General features: G+C 44.9%; 1 protein-coding gene across 2 annotated transcripts in view; it reads left to right on the top strand.

Annotated features, from left to right (window-relative positions):
• EFCAB11 (EF-hand calcium binding domain 11) overlaps window positions 1–19,757 on the top strand; it is a 124,195-nt gene that overhangs the window by 42,144 nt on the left and 62,294 nt on the right. The window contains exon 6 of one of the 2 annotated variants that reach the window (XM_045823234.1): window positions 7,293–7,398. The exons of the other annotated variant lie outside the window; for it this stretch is intronic. Coding sequence (XP_045679190.1) covers window positions 7,293–7,299 — 7 coding nt within the window. The 3' untranslated portion in view covers window positions 7,300–7,398. Of the gene's footprint in view, window positions 1–7,292; window positions 7,399–19,757 lie in introns of those variants that run through there. 2 annotated transcript variants of the gene reach the window in all.

Here is a 19,757-nt window from a genome sequence, read left to right as displayed (position 1 = left end):
CCTTAATACATTCATTCTGTTTTGTCTCTTACAATTTTCTGAACATAATCCAAAGCTAACACTGCTTTTTAAGATGCTAATATTTTCACAAGCCTAAGTTTAAAAAAAACCTTGTGTTCCTGGTTTGCAAACAGCTGGAATTGCCTCTCCCTTCCTCTCCTACCCATTGTATGGAAACAAGCTCTGTATTTGCCAAATAGCAAAACAGTCCTCACTTGACAGTGTGTATTTCACTTCCGAGCTCCCGCCGTAGCCCGGTGACATTTTCTTCCACGGCAAATGACGGCGGCGTCCAGGAGTATAGGTGTTATTTTTTCCTCCCCCAAATGTATGAAGTTTTAAAATGAAACTTCATTTCAGACAGAATGATGTTTGCTTTTATTTTATAAAAGTGGGACTTTTTTATGGTTCTGGGGCTGTACGAAATAAACTAATAATGAAATAAACTCATACACAAAATAGAAACAGACTCACAGAGAACAGACTGACAGCTGTGGGGGGAGGCTGGGGGTGGGCTGGGTGGAAAAGGTGAAGGGATTAAGCAAAGAAGAAAAACTCACGGACACAGACTCGTGGTCCCCAGAGGGGAAGGGGGTGGGGGAAGCAGAGGAGGGTGAAGGGGGATAAATGGGGATGGAAGGAGACCTGACTTGGGGTGGCGGACACACAATACAGTGTACAGATGATGTGTTATTGAACTGTACACCTGAAACCTATATAAGTATATTAACCAATGTCACCCTAATAAGCTCAATAACATTTTTTTAAATGAAAATAATAAAGCCTAATCATTGTAGCAGGTCAGCTTGAAAGATGGCGGAGTTTACATTTAACGTAGACAAAATAGCTTACAACAGATTTGGAAACTGTGCCAGTGTAATTGTGTTTAAATGATTCTTGATTTGGTTTCTGTTTTTTTTTTTTTTAAGAGGTAGCTTTCTCCTTTAAATGTGTATTCAGTAACACAGAGTTGTTCGGATTCTAGGAGAGATGCAGGGGCGTCGGGTTCGTGCATGACGCAGACACAGCCCTGTTCATGGGCTTTCACGGCTGATGACCGACCGGATGTGCCGTGTCTCCTTCTTCTGGCCGAGAGGAAGCATCCCAGTTCCTAGGCAGTTCACTCAGTAGCACGTTCGTAGTGCATTTCCCCTCGTACTACTTCTCAGACTACGAGAATACCTGCAGCATATCGAGGGAGCTCGTATCACAGCCAGAAAAGTGCATGGTAATTTGGATGGAAAATAATGTGAGAGCTTTAGGAACAGAATATAATTAAATTAGTGCCTCGTGTAAAAATAGTGAGAGGGTTTATTTTTAGTTTTTAATGACTCAGATCAGTGTGATGAAAATATGTAAATTCAATGACAACATTCACTTCCGTGATCTCCGTGACTTCAGCTCGGCTCGCGTGTTCATTCGAAGAATTCCATTTTCTCCTGCTTGCCCCTACTTTTAAGTAAACACAACATTAAAGGGTTTTGAATTTGATGAAATAGGGAATGCGTGGCTGCAGTCTTAGAAGCCTCGAGACGGAGGCCTTTCAGATTGAACAGGCACGCATTTGTGTAGCCATGCAGTAAGTGGTTATTGAGCACCTACTGTGTGCCTACTACCTTTCTGGATGCTGGGGGCAGAGCCAAGGACAAAGCAGAGGAGGTCCCTGCCGCCGAGTTCGCAGTTCAGTTGCCAGAAGGCAGGCAGTGACTGAGCAAAAAGCCTCACTTCAGACTGAGGCAAGGAGGGCAGCCCAGGTAAATGGCAGGATGAGTGGAGGAGGGGTAGCTCTAGATGGGAGGTTTTAACGTTTTGAGGGACATCTGAGTAAGACCTAAATGATGAAAAACTGCCTGCCACCTGGCAGAAGAACCGCCCAGAATGAGGAAGAGCAGTTGGAGGGCCCTGGACTGGGTATGAGCGTGCAGGATTGAGGAACAAAAAGAAAGGCTGGGTTGTAATGAGCAAGAGGAGGGGCTGGGGCAGGATTTGAAAGGTAGACAGGGGCGTGATGATGCGCTCTTCATGGATGCCAGCCTGTATTATGTTTATTGTATTATGTTATATTATATTACATCATATTATAATGTTATATTTTCTGTACTTTGGTATAGTATCTATTTTACATCATTTGCATATTTTGCATATATTGTACTAGTGTTATTTGTGTAACCTGCTATAAGGTTGCAGGCCTCGTAAAAAGGGAGGTGAGTCCTCGAGATGCGTGGGTTTTTGGGCCATTCCCAGTATCCACAGTTGTGCTTGTGGAGAGTACCCTTTCTTGGATTCCCCCACCCTTTTCCCACATTTGTTTCTCATTATCAGTTAAATGCAGCTCAACAGATTTTTTTCTGAGTCCGTCCCGGGCCGCGGAACCTAATGAGCCCACAGGGCTGTCCGGACAAGTGCTCCAGAAAGGGGGACAGACTCGGTCAGAAAGCCGCTCTGCTGGGTTGGGTCTGTTGTTTCAGTCGGGGCTCAGCCACCTCTGCTGGCATCTCATTTGCCCTGAGGCTGCATAGAGTGAAATGACGTTAAGGACCAAGTACGGAGCCTGAGCGCCAGTCAGTGCCAGTGTGGTGCAGTCTTCGGCCGCTCCCCTTCGTGGGAGTCGCACGGCGTGGCGAAGTGATGTTGGCGCCTGTGCGTGCGTCAGACCAAAAGCGTTTATCATCCGAACACTCTCTTCTGGAGGAAGGAAGTTGTTAAGCATTAGTAGTTTAATCAAATATGTGGAAGTTTTAAAGAATATATATATATATATATTTTTAGGTGAAGCAGTACAGACTTGTAGACTCTGTTCCGTTATTACGGTCATGTTTCGGGGTGCCTGGTTTAGACAAGGGAGTCAGTAAACAATGCAGACTGTCCCTGTGTTTCTGAAGACCGTATGTAGTGATAACATACTGGCGTAAAATTTCCACCGCATTAAACTTTCTAGGATTTATAAGACACTGAAATGCATTACCAAGAGCGCTTATCGAATCTTCCTTCAGAGGTACTTAATGGAAAGACTGTGTTATTTTTTTAAAAGGCAGTAGTTTAGGTTTCGTTCTGGCAAAAGTAAGTTCTAAAAGCCTTCCCCTGCTTTGCTGCTGGAAATTCCACTCCTTGGATACTTGTTTTGCCTTATTCGTCCCAATTCTCCCTGCTTTCTGTGGTTTAATGGGTTTTCCTCCTGTTCAGAAGAAAACGCAGCCAGTGCTACATTTAGCGTCTACCTGCAGGCGCGTCCAGAACAGCGCCTCTTCCCCCTGCCCTTGTTCCCGGGGACCCGGACAGAGCTTGTTCCCGGGGACCTGGACAGAGCTTGTTCCCAGGGACCTGGACAGAGCTTGTTCCCGGGGACCTGGACAGAGCTGCCGGGGCCTCATGGTGACGGCACGCAGCTCGCATAGCTTTGTCAGCTCTGCTGTTTCTCCCGTCGATGTGCGTCATGGCACGCTAGTGTGCGTGTATGAAATATTTGAGACGGGGAAAGAAATCCATCTCTGTTCCTCCCAGGCGCAGAAACAAAGCATCCCACTGCAAGCGTGGCTGGAGCGCCCCGGGCAGCCCCGCCGGGGGGCCTCTCCCTTCCTCTGCCCCGGAGAGAATCACTAGCTCCAATGTCTCAAATCACTCACGCGTGTCTTTATATTTTATGACACAGAGTTATGTTTGTTAAATAACGTATGGCTTTGTATTGTATATTTTTAAACCTTACATAACTGCAAATTGCTTTTTCTCCCATCACTGTGTATTTTAAGACTCAGCCATGTTAATACGTGTCTCCCTGCTGTAGAGTGCTCTGTTGGGGGCTCCAGGGGGCACAATATCTGGCACCCTCTTTTCGCATCTAGAATAAATTGAGAAATAGATCTGAGGAGTGTTAGAGAGTACTGGATAAAAATATCAGCTGTGTTTGTGAGATGGCTCCCTGGGGGGGCGGGGGCGGGCTCGCTAGAATGCAGCCAGAACTGCATAGGTTTACCCTTCCAGTCCCAGGTCGTGTTGCCAGCCTGGGACTCCCCCCATGAGGGCCACCGTGTGGCGTGGCGGGGCAGAGTGTGTGGAGGGCAGGGCGTGGCATGTCAGTTAGATAAGGCACTTGCATCTCTAGGGCTACTGGAGGGAGGCTGGGAATGGTACTCCGGAAGGGGACCCCTTTGCTGTTACCACAAATGGGGCTGCCGTGGACGGGCAGGTCCACCACTGGGAGGGCTCCTGTGGGGCCCAGACACCTGGGCGTGGACAGCAGGCTCCTGGCTATGCTCGTCTGCAACCGGACTGGCCTCCTGAGTCCTTCACCTTCTCACTTGTCAGTGGTTAGAGTTCTTTGCCAGCCTATTCTCATCAGCACTGGGGGTTAAACTCTAGTTTTGGGCAGTCTGCTGGGTATGAAATGGCATCTTATTGTGATTTTAATTTCCCTGATTACTAGTCAAGTTCGGCATCATGTGTGCTAGCCATTTGGTTATTCGTGTTATTGGCCTACATAAAAATATTGAGTTATTTTTTATATTGGTTTATAGGGATTCTTTACATATTCTGGAGACTATTCTTTCTCTTTTATGAGTCACACAGATCTTTACCTCTTAGTGGCTTATCTTTTTCTTTTTTTAAAATGGGTTACCTTTTGATAAAAATCTGATACACACACACGATTTGGGAATATCATTTGGCATTATATACTTGTATGTATGTATTTCCCCACATCCCCAGAAATAGAGAAGACTTCAAAAAATAGGAAACATAAGGCTCTTTGACATGTCCAAAGTCTAAAATTATGTAGAGGATGTGTAAAGTATCACTTGAACATACTAATAGGTTCTCTTTTGTGATTTTTCTGCCTGTTGGAATGTTAATACTACCTTTGAACAACTACTACTTTGTATTAGGCAGTTCGAACAATATTTCCACAAGATCTACCTTTTTAAATTCTTTGACGTGGTAGAGTGTACTGCTTAATCTTTGAATCCTAATGCTTCAGTTACGAGGTTTCGCCTCCGTGTAGTCACATGAAAAGGCTACACCACAGAACACTTCTGATCCACCAGAAGTCAAATTTATCTGCCTCCTAGAAACTCTCTTATGCGTGACATATTAACAAACTTTGCATGTTAACTCGTCCCATGGTAACACCGTACTGATGCTCCAGTAGACACTGTTACCATGGACAGGCACGGGAGTCCTAAAGCACGTAACGTGCTGCTTATCCGAGTATAAGGAAATGGCATCATGATTTCACCAATTATTGATAAGAATAGTCTATTACAGGGGCATGGACTTTTACAAAAAAAAAAAGATCCTTAGAGAGCCTTTGGTGCAGTCTCTTATTTCACACACATGAGGGTGAGTGACCCACGCAGGGTCACACACCCAGGCGGGCACAGATCAAGAATGAGATCTGGGTCTCAGCCTTGTCACTGTGTGCTTTCCATGGCCGTGGTGTCTTAGTCCATTTGGGCTGCTGTAACAGAGAACCATACACTCGGTGGCTGCAGCAGCAGCAGAAATTGATTTCTCACCGGTCCGGAGGCTGGGAGCCCAGGAGCTAGGTGCTGGCAGAGGGCGTGTCCGGCGAGGGCCCGCTTGCTTCCCGGTTCGTAGACAGCCGTCTTCTCGCTTTGTCCGCGCCTAGCAGAAGAGCCGGAAGAGCTCTCTGGGCTCCGCTTTGTGAATAAGGGCACAAAGCAGCCCCCAGAGGCTCGCCCTCCAAGTACCATCACGTAGTAGGTTTTAATATATGAATTTAGGGGGAACACCAACATTCAGTCTGTGGCAATGGATTATAGGTCACAGCGTTCTTCTCTGTTTTTCTGATGGTGTACATTTTTACAGCTAGATCTCTTTGAGAAGTTTCAGTGTACTGGGCTTTTTGTTGCTGGAAGCTTTTTAGTTTTTTCATACTGAAGGAAGTGTTTATTGCACTTCCTTAAATTAGCTTTATGGAAGTAACGTATACCATATTCTCTCCTTATTCTCGACTGGTGTTTACGTGCAAGTTTTTCCAGTAGGTTGTATAGATAAATTAAATGTTATGATAAATTATTCCAAAGTGGCATGTTAACAGTTTGCATAAATTAAGACTATGCTGTGATAGTTTGAATCAGATGGGAAAAACATGTAAATTTGTAAATGTGTGTAGTTAATTTTTTGAATAGTTTTTTTCATGCATGGCTATTGTTTATTTAAGTCAATGTGTTTAACATTACAATGAGTGCATTTAATCCAAGAATTAAAATATGACCATTAACTCATGTAAACCCACGAGCTCCTCTTTCCTGTCTTCATGCTCTCCTACCTTGGGAGTCACTGTCTGGAATTAAGTGATTCTTATTTTCATGCTTTAAAATGACATACATACCAGTCAGGGCACATGCCTGGGTTGCAGGCCACGACCCCCAGCAACCGCACATTGATGTTTATCTCTCTCTCTCTTTCTCCCTCCCTTCCCTCTCTAAAAATTAAAAAAATTACATACATACAAACAAACATACATACACACGTGTATACACACACACATGCGCCTGTATACTTTCCTAATGTATAATCTTCATTTTTTTAAAACTATGTAAATGACTGCCAAATGTATGTAGTCTTTTGGGACTTACTTTTTTCCCCTCAATATGTTTCCAGTATTTATCCTTGTTTTGTATATAGCTATAATTCACTCATTTTAAATGTGTACAGCGTTCCATTGTATGACATTACCGTAATTTCTCTGTTCTGTTGATAAGCATTTAGTTTTTTCTCCCCAATTCTATTTGCGTTTGCTATTTGCTAATAATACCATCCGAACATGCTTGTGTTCTTATTCCTGGTGCCCACGTACGGGTGTTCCTCTTAGTCAGGTACTTAGGAGTGGAATTCCTGGGTTATAATGTATGCAAATGTTTACGTAGGGCCAATATACCATACTGCCAAGTGGTGCCCCCCAGTCATTTGTGTCAGTTTACACACCCAATGACCTGTGTGGGGCAAGCCCTGAGTCTTGACTCCTGAGCTCTTCCCGAGTGAAGCCATCAAACCAAAGCTCCCGTGCAGACGTGGGCCCACCCACAACCTCGGGGCAAATGTGGCTTTGGGTGCCAACTTCCCGCCAGCCTCTTCGGGTGTGAGCTGCCCCAAGAACACGGCCTGTCTGCGCTGTGCTTTTTAACTCCATTCCTTTGAGATCGTTTTGTTTTAGTGTCTGATCCAGCATTTTTGGTTTTGGTTTTTGTTTTTTTCCCAGTGGGCATATTGATCTGACAATCCAAAAACAGAAAGTCACATTTCTCAAATGTTTCTTTCTAAATTCTCTTTCCCAGATATTGATTTATTGGACAGAACAATGGATTTGTTAAGTGTCGGAGAAGACTGACCGTTTGTCTGTAAGAGACGTGGAGAGTGTGTAAAATGAGGGATGCATTTCCAAGGTTTAGTGACCGGCATTTCAGTTGTGTCCTGGTGCTGTGTGGAGGCTGTGCCTGACTGCCTGACCGCTGACTGTCCTCTGGAACATCATTTGGGTGTGAGCTAAATATTTATTCTCTTGCACATAAAGCATATTATCCGGAAATACTGATATAATTTAATGGACATGCCACTGAATCTCAACTTTTAAATTTCAAACATTTTTTTAAATGAGAAGAAACAATGCCATATGTTTTTCTTGCTATCCAAGTATTATATCTAAAAATCACTTTTCTTGAAATTGCCTTCAAGATGTATTTCAGTGCATTTTTAGTATATTTATACCTCGTATAAAATAATTAACTGTGTCTGAGTGTGTTGATGGGTCCCCAAGGCCACCGCAAATCTTTGATGATTCACCGGAAGGACTCGGCCTGTAATTGTACTCACGGCTACAATTTGTTACAGCGAAAGGATACCAAGCAGAATCGGCCCAGGGAAAGCACGTGGGCGCAGTCCGGGGAAACCGGGTGCGGGCTTCCGAGGAGCCTCTGGCAGTGCAGTCCCACAGGACGTGCCCGACTCCCCCGACAGCAAGGTGTGTCACAGGACACGTGACACGTCGCCAGTCAGAGAAGCCCCCTAGAGACGCAGCACCCAGGGTGTTTCCCGTGGGGTGATCGTGAGTGAGGGCAGTCTCTCTGCCCCAACGGAAAGCAGCGCACACCATAAACCGTGTTGTTGCCCACACTTGGGCTCGGGGACCCATTCTTAAGCATGAACGTTGGTGGGAAACTTCTGGAAACCCAAGTTCCCAGACGCCAGCCGAGGACTGCCTTTGTAAGCAGGATAGTCGTCCGGCCTGGTATGTGGACTCTTTTCTGCACGTTCAGCTATGGCTAAAGTTTGTACAGCGCCTCCTGTTTGCCAGGCACCGTTCTTCCTTTATTTCATCTCACAAACACCGTTTCACCGAGACAGACAGGTTCAGAGACTCGTCTAAGGCAGCACAGCTGATGCGTCGTAAACCAGGATTCTAGCTCAGGCTTCAGAAACTATGACTTATCCAATGCTTTATTCGTGTTTTGATTTCTTATTTCGTTTTGTCCTACTTTATGGCTAAGTTTCATACATTTCCATAAAACTGTGATGTTGTTTCATGGCTCTTTTAATTTTCAAGTTTGGGAAATCGTCCTAATTATCATGTACAAACCTTTCCTGACCTCATAAGCCTCTCTCGGCTGCTCCTGGGTCACAGGGTCTGAGTCACTTGCTTCCGTCTTTCTGCAGGAGGGTCGCCCGGTCTTGGACCACCAGTTAGTGCCACTGTTCCTTGCTACACCTCCTGCCGGGCTCTTGGCGGTGCCGCGGCTGGGACTGCAAACAGAGACGGTGTCGCGGCTCCTTGGTCTATCACCAAAGACAGGACAGCGTCTTCGGTTTTATTTCCTTTCTTGAAGTTCTCGTCACTGTGCTAGCCGTATTGTCTACCTCAGTGTCTTGGACAATGACTCAAGGAATGGAATTTAAATGCGCCTTGGATGGCCCTCTGGGATGTAGATGGTGACTGCAATAACAGAGCTGGTAGAGCTGGCCTTTCCACAAGTGCATTTGAGATTTCTTTCCTGAAATGAAGAGTCCAACTATTCGCTCTATCCAGTCCCCAGAAAGCACATTACAGCTTTAAGAGAAGTTTGAGTGTGTAACACATGTGCGGAAATATGACGCGGATGTTCAATGTCTCACTCGAATATTATTTCACTGTTCCTAGTCACCTGTTCTGATCCCCGCCTAAGCTTGCTCGCTTCATTCCCTGCCACCTGTTCCCAAGAATGTATTTACAGTCTTGTCTTTTTTAAACGGATAGTACATGTGTTAGAAAAAGATTGATTTTTGCCAGTGTCATTCAATAAATACCTCAAGGAGTCCTTGTTATTTTATTTTCAATGTTATTTTATTTCAGTGTAATACTGTAATGCTGTTTTTACTTCAGTAGCGTGTAAGAAGTCACGCTATATGACTGAAGTGTGATGTTCTTTAAATGTTCCTGGATGGGAAACAAGGTTTTTTTTTAACTTTTGAAGTGAACTATAAAACTTTCAAACTACCACACGATGACAAATGTCCTTGCATTTCTGTAGGCTTAGAAGGTTTACGCCTCTCATTAAGCTCAGGAGGTCCCGGGCATCGACTGTCCGAGACATTTACCTCCTTCTATTCTGGGGTGTTGCATGTGCGTTCCCTATTTAAGCATTGCCTCACCAGAGGGGCCCTTCCCTTCCGAAGTGACTTCACCCTCCCTCCCCTCACCCGGCAGTACAGCTCTGCCTCCTGGAGGTCTGTCATTCCTGGCACCCACCAGCCTCCGAGACGGTCCTGTGTCTTCGTTGGCTTATTGTCTGCTCCATGGGAGCAGCGATGTTATGTGTCTTTCTTCCTTTCTTCCTCTCTTTCTTTGATTTTATTTATTTATTTTTAGAAAGGGAAGGGAGGGAGAAAGAGAGAGAGAGAGAAACATCAGTGTGTGGTTGCTGGGGGCCGTGGCCTGCAGCCCAGACATGTGCCCTGACTGGGAATCGAACTGGTGACTCTTTGGTTCGCAGGCCAGCACTCAATCCACTGAGCCGCAACAACCAGGGCATCTGTTTGTCTTGATTACCTGTGGATGTTGAGGTCAGCACAAAGCATGTGGCCGTCAAGTTTTTGTTGAATGAATTAATGGATTAATTTACTAAAGACTCTCAGAAAAATAAGTTATGTTAGAGTTGGTATTTGATTTTTATCAATTTAAATGTATCAGATTTTCTTTGGGATTCTTGAAGAGGGCATCTCATGGAAAGGTAATTCTACACTTGATCTAGTTGCCTGCGGATGGACAGTTAGGTTGTTTTAAGTGGTCTGGACCTTTCTGTTTGTGCATATGTGCAAGAGTTTCTCCAGGGTAGTTACTGTTTTACCGTCTTTTTCACTATATTGCCCCCATGTACAGGGTGGGGCAAAAGTAGGTGTACAGTTTTGAGTACACGAAACACATTTCCTTTTGTATTAGTACTTATTAGTAGTTGTTTTATTTTCCATACGAACAGCTGTAAACCCACTTTCGCCCCATGCTGCAGAGTGAGATTATTTATGAAACACGTTTCTGTTGACAGACAGGTTGGTACTGGCTGAGAGCAGACTGCCTGCCTGCCCAAGAGACCTGGGGGCTCGATACCTTGCCGCACCTGTGAAGCAGCTGTGGCAGGGTTTCGGAGAGCCGTGTTCTAGGGCCGTGGTCTTTGTGTTTCCCTGAAAGGATTCTTAGAAACTATGCACTTCCTCGTGCATTTTCAGATTGATAGCTAAAGCTTTTCAGAGTAAGTTTAAATGGTTGCATAGCATATAATTTCCAGTGTATTATAAATATTGACATTTACAAACCAAACTGTGATATTACTCTTAAATGTATCCAGTGGAATCTAAATACCACAGTGATTTGATACTCACCATGTTTCTTTCAAAAAATGTGTGAGCAAGCATTTAAAGTGATAGGAACAGATTCTCCTTTAACAATTTGAAATTTCACATTCTTCCTTTTTGAACTTGAACTCCTGCTTCTATTTTTCTCCCGTCACCAAATTTTACCCTAATGTAATATTTTTTTTTATCTTTCGGCTTTCACTGGCAGTATTTTAAAGTTAGGTTCATTAAGTTATAATTTACGTATTGTGGAATTCTCCATCAGTAGGTGTGGAGTCATACGGGTTCGGCAGGTGTGTACGTAGTGTGTGGCCAGCACCACGGTCAACACATAAAGTGTTTCCGGACCTCGGGGTTCCCTCCCTCTCCACCAGGCTCGTTTCTGCCCCCGTGTTCGTTGCCTTTTGCAGAAGGTCACGTACATGGCATCACACAGCTCGTGGTCTTCGGCACCTGGCTTCTTTCACTTCACGTGATGTTGGGCATTCATTCATTGGTTCCTTTCCGTTGCTGCGTTGTGTTCTACTGCACATGCGCGCCGTCGTTTGCTTAGCCTTTCACCAGTCCATGGACATTTGTATTTTTTCCAGTTTAGGACAGTTATGACTAGTGCTGCTATAAACATTTTGAGCTCAGTTTTTTTGTTTGGGTGTTTGTCTTCATTTCTTTTGGGTTAATAAGTGAGATGTGTGGGTCACGTGGTAGGTGTTTTAATTCTATAAGAAACCGGCAAGCTTTTCTTTGAAGTGGCTGCATCATTGTATATAAAATAGAAGACTGTTTCTCGTTGTTGCTGGCACTTGGTATTGTTAATGTTTTTGTTTGTAGCCCTTTCTAACAGGTGTATAGTGGTATGTCATTGTGCTTTTAATTTGTATTTCCCTAATAACTACCTTAAATAATTGTTTCTTGTCCTTGTTTGCCACCCATACCTCTTATAATGAAGTATATGTTCGGTCTTTGGTGTATATATATATATATATTCCTCACCCGAGGACACTTTTTTATTGCTTTTAGATGGAGGAGAGGGGCAAGAAAAGAGAGTGCGGGGCGGGGGGAGAGAGAGAGAGAAAGAGAAAGAGAAAGAGAAAGAAACATTAGAGTGAGAAAGAAACACCAACGGACTGCTTCTCATACGCACCCAACGGGGCATCAAACCCATAACCCGAGTATGTGCCCTGACCGGGAATTGAACCCACAACCTTTCAGCCTACAGGCGATGCTCCAACTAACTGAACCACACAGGCCAGAGATCTCTGTCTCTGTCTCTATAATCTATTTTTAAGTACTGGGTTGTAAGAGTTTTATATATTCTAGATACAAATTTCAGTCTGTAACTTTTATTTTCATTTCCTTCATACTTTCTTTTAGAGATAGAAGGTTTTTTTATTTTGATGACTTTTTTTAATTGATTCATGGGTTATTTTAGAAATCTGCCTTATTTTAGAAATCTGCCCAACACCAGTGTGATCGTTAATTTTATGTGTGAACTTGGCTGGGCCATGGTACCCAGTTTTTGATCAAACAGCTGTCTAGATGTTGTTGTGAGAGTATTAAGATGTGATTGACATTTAAATCCGTAGACTTTGAGTAAATCCGATTACCCTCCATAATGTGGGTGGGCCTCATCTAATCAGTTAAAGGCCATAAGACTGAGGGCCCCCCAGGAAGAAGGTATTTTGCCTCCAGACTGCCTTTGAACTTGAGAGACTGTGATATCACTTCTTCCCTGGACTCTGTTATTTTCCATTGGTCGACTTGTCCATCCTTGAGCCTACAACACACTCTCTTAATTATATAGTTTTATAATAAGTGTTGATATTCAGTAGCATAAGTCCTAGGGCTTTGTAATTTCTTCAGAATTTTCTTGACTCTTTTTAACTTGTTGCATTTCCTCATACATTTTTGACTTTACATTCTTAACCACTATGTTCTACTGCCCTGTAAGTAATACTGGTTTTCGTTCTAATGAAGTAGCCAAGATTGTCAGGCCACCTGACTCTCAAGTCTGTGCTCTTCACTAAATATCTGCCTCTCTCTCTGTCAAAGCCATAGGGTTTATAGGTAGACATAGCTAGGACACTTCTGTCATTGGCTTTCTTTTAAGTAATCAGCATTTATTTTCTCCATTTTATTATTTAGTTTCCATTGTTATTTTTCAACTTCTTTTTTTTTTTTAAGATTTTATCCATTTACTTTTAGAGAGGGAAAGGAGGGAGAAAGAAAGAGAGAGAGAGAGAGAGAAACATCAATGTGCGGTTGCTGGGGGTCATGGCCTGGAACCCAGGCATGTGCCCTGACTGCGAATCAAACATGTGACCCTGGTTTGTAGCCCGCGCTCAATCCATTGAGCTGCGCCAGCCAGAGCCTTATTTTTCAACTTCGTGTAAGCCACCTTCAAAAGAAAGAAAAATGAAAGCAAATTCTTAGTTTAGGATCAATTTGAAAGATGGTAAGAACTTTTGAGTGTGAGATCAAGTAATTCGACCCCTTCAGCTCGCTCTGCAGTCCAGTGTTCAGGAGAGAGGAGTCGTACAATAAATGTTACGAAAGCTATACTTGCAGATTTAGGATAAATGGAAACTAAAAGTTATTAATAGGCCAGATGTGAAAAGGGGATAGACTAACATGTGCCTTTACACATCTCTGACATTTCTGATAGAACAACTTTTTTCCAGAGATTTATATATAATGTTGTTTTTTTTTTTCTTAAAATCCCTGTGTTGTCACAGAGGAAGAATCATCACTTTCCTTTCGTTGTAATTAGAAAAGGCAAGACTGCGTAAGGTCAGAGCAGGCCAGGCTCACTGTCGGGTGGCCCTGACTAAGAACCCAGTGCGGGCTCTGCTGAGAAGTCGTCGTCCGTGCCGGCAGCAACGGGGACAGGAGCCTGGGGCCCAGCTGTGTGGGTTGGCCCAGAGATAGTGTTTGGTAAAGGCAGAGTGTGCTCTGTGTCTTCTTCAGAAAATACTCATTCAAACATGTATTGGTATATAAAACTGTGGTATGTATTTGTAAGGAATTCAGGTACTTTTTGTTTGTTTTTGTTGCTTGGTGGTTTTTTTTGTGTGGAAACTTTTTGGTTTTGGCATCGTACCGTAGGTAAATACATGCCTTGTAATTCATTGAAAAGTCGACAAATTTAAGTTGAGTAAGTGAAGTGGTTTTATAGGATTATACTATAGTTAGTATTATAATCACTCAATTAAACAAGCGAGATGAAAAAGAGGCCATACAGGTGTTACGGAAGGAAACTAATGTCGGGAACAGCAGAAGTGATGAAAGAATAATAATAGGAAGTGACCTACATTTCATAGAAGAAGAGGTGTCTTTTTAATGTCTTGAAATATAAATGAAAGAAGACAAAGAGAGTAGATGAAAAAGAAAAATAGTCACATGTTAGAGCTGTCCACCAGAGCTTAACAAAAACAATGGAGAATAGAAAGAAATGTGGCTAAATATTGAATACAATAGCTATTGAGTAGCGATCAAAGGGCACAGGAAGACGGGGACTGTGGTTTGGCAAAAGGATGGTCAAAAGAAAGCAGAAAGTGCAGCCAAGGTCAATTCAAATGAGGTGAAGGAATAGAGGGAAATAATACCACGTAGACAATCTTTGAAGGTAACAACGCATATCCTAATGTTGTGTGTACATCACTTAACAACAAGCGATTTTGTTTTTTAAAAAATAATGAAAAATGAAGTACAAAAAACAAAGGAAGAAAGAGACATGGTCCTGGTAAATAACCGGGCACACGGGGAAAATGAGGGGGGGATGAGAAAGGCCGTGCCGAAAAGTGCGTTCAGGTCCCAAAGAGGGTTGAGATAAATAATCACATTTGTTCCTTGTCTCTTAAGTCAATTAAAAAAACCCAGTTAGACATTGAATGTAATGGCCATTATAAAACTGCCTAAAGCAGACATATTGATTGCTGTCAAAATGTACTTCATAGTCTATATAAAGCATTGCAAATGGATCTAGATATTCGTGTTTCAATATTTTAAGAAAACATTTTAATTCAGTATGATAAAAACAAATCTGTGAAAATGATTATTTTTAACATATCATTCAGGAAGGCATTTGGCAATGATTTCCATCTTTCGTTTTCCTTTTTTATTTATTGATTTGCAGGAGGGAGGGAGGGAGAGATGGGGGGGGAGAGAGAGGGAGAGACATCGATTTGTTGTTCCACTTATTGATGCCCTCATTGGTTGCTTCTTGTGTGTGCCCTGGCCCGCCGATGGAACCTGCGACCTTGGTGTATTGGGATGATGCCCTACCCACCTGACCTACCCAGCCAGGGCCCGTCTTTCATGTTCTTATTTTGGATATAGATTGCTGCTTGGTACATATCTAATACCTCATTGAAAATATTTGGACAGCAGATAGCATCCAACATGTTGGTAAAGTTCAAAAGCACCTTTATGTAAACGATAGCTTCTAAAGGCCAGTAGACACATGTAAATAGAAGCAAATAAATCGATTCATCTCATACTTAGCAGTTAAAATAGAATGCATTTCTAGTGTATGAATTTAGATTTGACCTTGTAAACACTGAAAGCAGTAGAAACCCCAAACACCACAGTTACCACAGGGTTTGTCTGGCAAGGGACTGCTGTATCAAATATTTCTCAGAGCCGTCTTTCACCTTGTCCCGACTGCCAGCTAGAATGGTTGTTCCACCTTTTGAAATAATAGAGTCTGCAAGCTTTTCTCCCACCCACGTAGTGATCGACATTCCACAGTGTTAGAACAAAAGCACAAACTTACTTGTAAACATAGAAACAATTGAACAAAAAATGATAATAATCAGGCTCTTTTTGTTGAGTTTTGGGACTCGGGTGTCATTACTCATGATAGAGCATAACAGTGTTTTCTGCCCATTAGAGTTCATGCCGGCCACTGTTCTGCGCGGTAAATTATGTGTATGGTTGGCTCTCCAAATAGTTACTCAGTGTCGTAACGTACGAAAGGGTACCTTTGAGCCACTCGGTTGTTGAGATAGCACTGAGACTTTGTGTGTGTTACATGAGTGATGTCCCCAGTGTCCTGTCCTCAGTAGCCCTGGAATTTACCCATCGCTAAAGCTGAGTACTTTTAACTGAAGCAGCAGATTAAAACAAGTGCCACGGCCTTTTCTAGAATACAGTACTATATATTAAGTCTGAGACACCCCTAATTCTGGGGCACCGTTATCTTCAGTGCCGCTAAGGAAAGAAAAAGTTCTGCCCGTTAAATCACGACACAATGCAATCACAATGCATCACAACTTCGGAGAGTTTTAAATGGGGGAAAGGTGTCCTGAGAAGCATTGAGTCCAGAAAATGTGCACCTGGAGCCCAGACAAACACTTCATAGCTACCTGGTTCTGAACTGTTTTCAAATTTGATCCATTAAATGCTGCCTTCATCCAGTTTCCTTTATTCTGCCTTTTAAAATCCTCCTTGGTCTCATTATTTTATTTCCCTGGGTGTAACCTTGACATTGCTCAAAATTAGTTCTGGGCATCCGCCTGCAGAGCCGCTCTCTGACCGTGCGGTCACACGCCCCTGCCTGCCCTACCTCGCCTCCCACGGGGCCTGGACATCCGGTGTGGACCCTCACTGGGCTCACCCTCGCCCTGCCGGCAGGGCCTGGATGTCAGGGCAGGCAGACCCGCCCCGGCCGTGATCTCTGCACAGCCATGGTCAAGTTCTCTTTCAGCGTTGGGTGGGCTCCTAGGTGCCTGGCATTGTGTGGGAGCCGTAGGTTACTATAGCGCGATGTATCCCAGCAGGCAAGGAATTCACGGTCTGGCGGGAGAGTAAATGTGTAGAAGGCAACTGGAGGTCCCCGGACTTGTAGCCTTGGCAGACAGCTCTGCAGGGGACAAAGTTCCTCCCCACCTCCTTCTTGACTCACTGTTCCTTCTTGACCCAGCTGACCCCTTCCTAATACCAAACGAAGACGGTCTACCCCACATGGCCGAGAAGCCCATGGGTAGCTGTGCGCAGACGAGTCACCTACACGCACGAGCACACTCCAAACAGGCATTTGCTCTGATCCGAGTCTAGCCGCCCCAGGTGGGAGCGGGAGGAACTCGCCGTGAGGATGATGTTTGATCGAGTCTCGGAGGGATAATGAGTCGAAGAGGCCCAGTACCCTCTGACCCCAGGGTGTGACCGCTGGGGCCCCATCTGCTTCCTTTCCTCCTCCGCCAGCGCCAGCACCACCGATGATGATGATGATGATGATAAATAGAACCCACACTGGACCCTGCCTCAGCTCTAGCGCCCACCCAGCCACACTCCTCACGAGAGGAAGCTGTGCTTGCCATTTTTATTCAACCCCAGTCTCTTCGCTTCTCCACTCCGGTCGTGTGGCTTTTACCTCTGACAGCTCTACTGAGTAATTTTGCCAAGTTCACTGATTATCTCCTAATTGTCAAATTCGGTGGCCACTCTTCAGTCTCTGGCCCTTTTCAGCCTTTATCCCTGATGACCACGCCCTCCTTGGAACACCCTTTTCCGTTGGTGTCTTCGACGGTGCTAGCTCTGACCCTGTCCTCCCCACGGCGGTCATTCCCTTCCATCTCCTCCAGGGGGCGGCCTTCTGCTTCCCGCCCCCCAGTGCTCTCCTTGTTACCCACACGCTCTCTCAGGGAGGCTTCCTTCACAGCGCCCGCGACCACGCGGGCGACTCCCAGATCCATGCCTTTATCCCAGTCCTGTCTTCTGCATTCCAGACCGATTCTCTCTCTCGATGTCTCCACCGACCCCTCCAACTCCACATGTTCTAAGTGTTTTCTATTGTCTTTTACCTCGACATGCTGATCTTCCTTCTTGTATTGCATTTCTTGGTTCACAGTGTCATCATCTACCCAGTCCAGCTTCTTTTCTTGACTACTTGTAACCAACAGATTGTGTCTCTTCCACCAGCCCAGTCCGTCTCAGGTCTTTTCCTCCTCACCACCCTTAACCCAGGCTGTGCTGGTCTGCCATGACAGATACCACAGCACGGTGGCTCACCCCAGAAACCGATTTTCTTAGAATTCTGGGGGATGGGAGTGTGAAAGCAAGGTGTCGGGCGGGGGGGGGGGTGCTTTTCTGGGGCCTCTGTCCTCCGTGTCTTCTCACGGATGTCTGTCTGTGTGTCCATGTCCTAAGTTCCTGTCTGTGTAAGGACAGCAGTCAGAGTGGATCAGGGCCCACCCTAATGACCTCGTTTTCACTCAGTCGCTTCTTTTGAGACCTTGTCTCCAGAGTCACATTCTGTGGTGCAAGGAGTAATCCCTCCTCAAGGGATTATGCCGAGAACCTCAACACAGAAATTTGGGGGTGGGGGCGGGGTGCAGTTCGGCCCGTAACACGTGCCTTCACCATCTCCTTCCTAATTAATCGTGCGCTCGCCTGACTTGTTTTTCTGCCTCTGGCATCATCCCCATGCTGACATACCCCCCTCGCCACCGTCTGAGAGATCATTGTGATTTCAGATACGAGCACGCTGCTCTCCTGCTTCAGACTCTTCAGCGGCTCCCAACGACATCCACTGAGTAGAATGCCCAGGTTCCTTCCAATGGCTCTTCTGTGATCTCGTAGCTTCAGCCACCTTCCTGTTCATATGTGCTTGAACCGTTCGGAAGTATCGAAGTTCCCTAAAGGTTTTAGACCTCTGTGCCTTAGCACATGCAGCGTTTTGCACCTGGAATTTTCTGAACTCTACTCCCTTTGTCCCACCAACTCGAAGTCACATGAGACTCAGTGGAGGTGGCACATTCTGCAGGAAGTCTCGCCTCGGAGTGACCAGGAGGAAATACGGCACACGGCAGTAGGACACACTGAGGGAAATTGTTAACACGTGAACCGGCCTCTCTTTTATATGGATGCAATAAAAAGAATATGTTCCGTGTAAGCGACGCTGGTTGTTGTAGACTTTTCTCCTCCTGCGGAGCCCCTGAAACTTTCGTAAAGGACAGATGGTAAAATTGGCATCTTCCTCTCGTCATCGACTTGGCCATCAGCGCAGAACACAGACTTAATCACGTCCTAACGCCTTCCTAAATCGGGAACCCTGTCCCCAGGCTCGGAGTGGCGTCCAGGGCACTCACTCTCAGCAGCGTCTGCCCCTCAGCTCTGGACACATGGTCATAATGCAGTTTTTCATCTGTTTTTTGTTTTTTTTTCCCTGGGAAGAAAAAAGAAGAAAGGTGAGTGCAAATTGCAAGAAATGCAGTACAAATTGTGAGATGTCAGTACATTAGTAGTGACGTGGGCAATCATGGGGTCAGGGGGAAGAGGTGTAAATTGCAGGATAATACGAGAGAGGGGTCAGCCGTTAGTGATGCAGGGAACATGGCGGACGTCAAGAAAAGGTCCAAATTGCGGGGTAATATGAAGAAGAGGTCAGTACATTAGTAACATGGGACACCGACAATTTGGGAGGAAAAGGTGCAAATTGTGGGATAATGTAAAGTAGGGGCCTGGCGGCAAGGACGCGCCTCCGTCATGTCAGGGAGGCCTGCCGGCTGCGCGGACGCTGGCCAGGCCTTTCGGCAGCTTCATGGTTCCCACAGCAGATCTTTACGTCGCTTAGCATTATTAATTACGTCCCAAATTAATATCACAAAGCAAAATCACTGTAATTTCGTGCAAGGGAAAAAACCATGTCAGGAGGACTCTCTCAAGACTGCTGAATGCCCGAACCTAGAACCCTCCCATCTGTCAGCCCTCACACACACACACACACACACACACACACACTCACACACTCGGGGAGCCCTGCACCGCACACGGGCACTCGATCCTCCTAGCGGCTCTGTGAATAATGGATGCTGTTTCTGGGCTCAAGACAGAATTCAAAACGAGCCTACAATAAAAAATAATTTAATAAAAACTTGAGAGGATAGCAGAGGATGGGAGACTGCGGGGGCCCCGCGGACCCC

The sequence above is a fragment of the Phyllostomus hastatus genome, unplaced genomic scaffold, assembly GCF_019186645.2.
Source record: "Phyllostomus hastatus isolate PE091 unplaced genomic scaffold, TTU_PhHast_1.1 phas_scaffold_501, whole genome shotgun sequence".
In the NCBI taxonomy this organism is placed as follows: domain Eukaryota; kingdom Metazoa; phylum Chordata; class Mammalia; order Chiroptera; family Phyllostomidae; genus Phyllostomus; species Phyllostomus hastatus.
The sequence above is the reverse complement of the archived record's forward strand: the minus strand, read 5'-3'. Positions and strand labels throughout refer to the sequence as shown.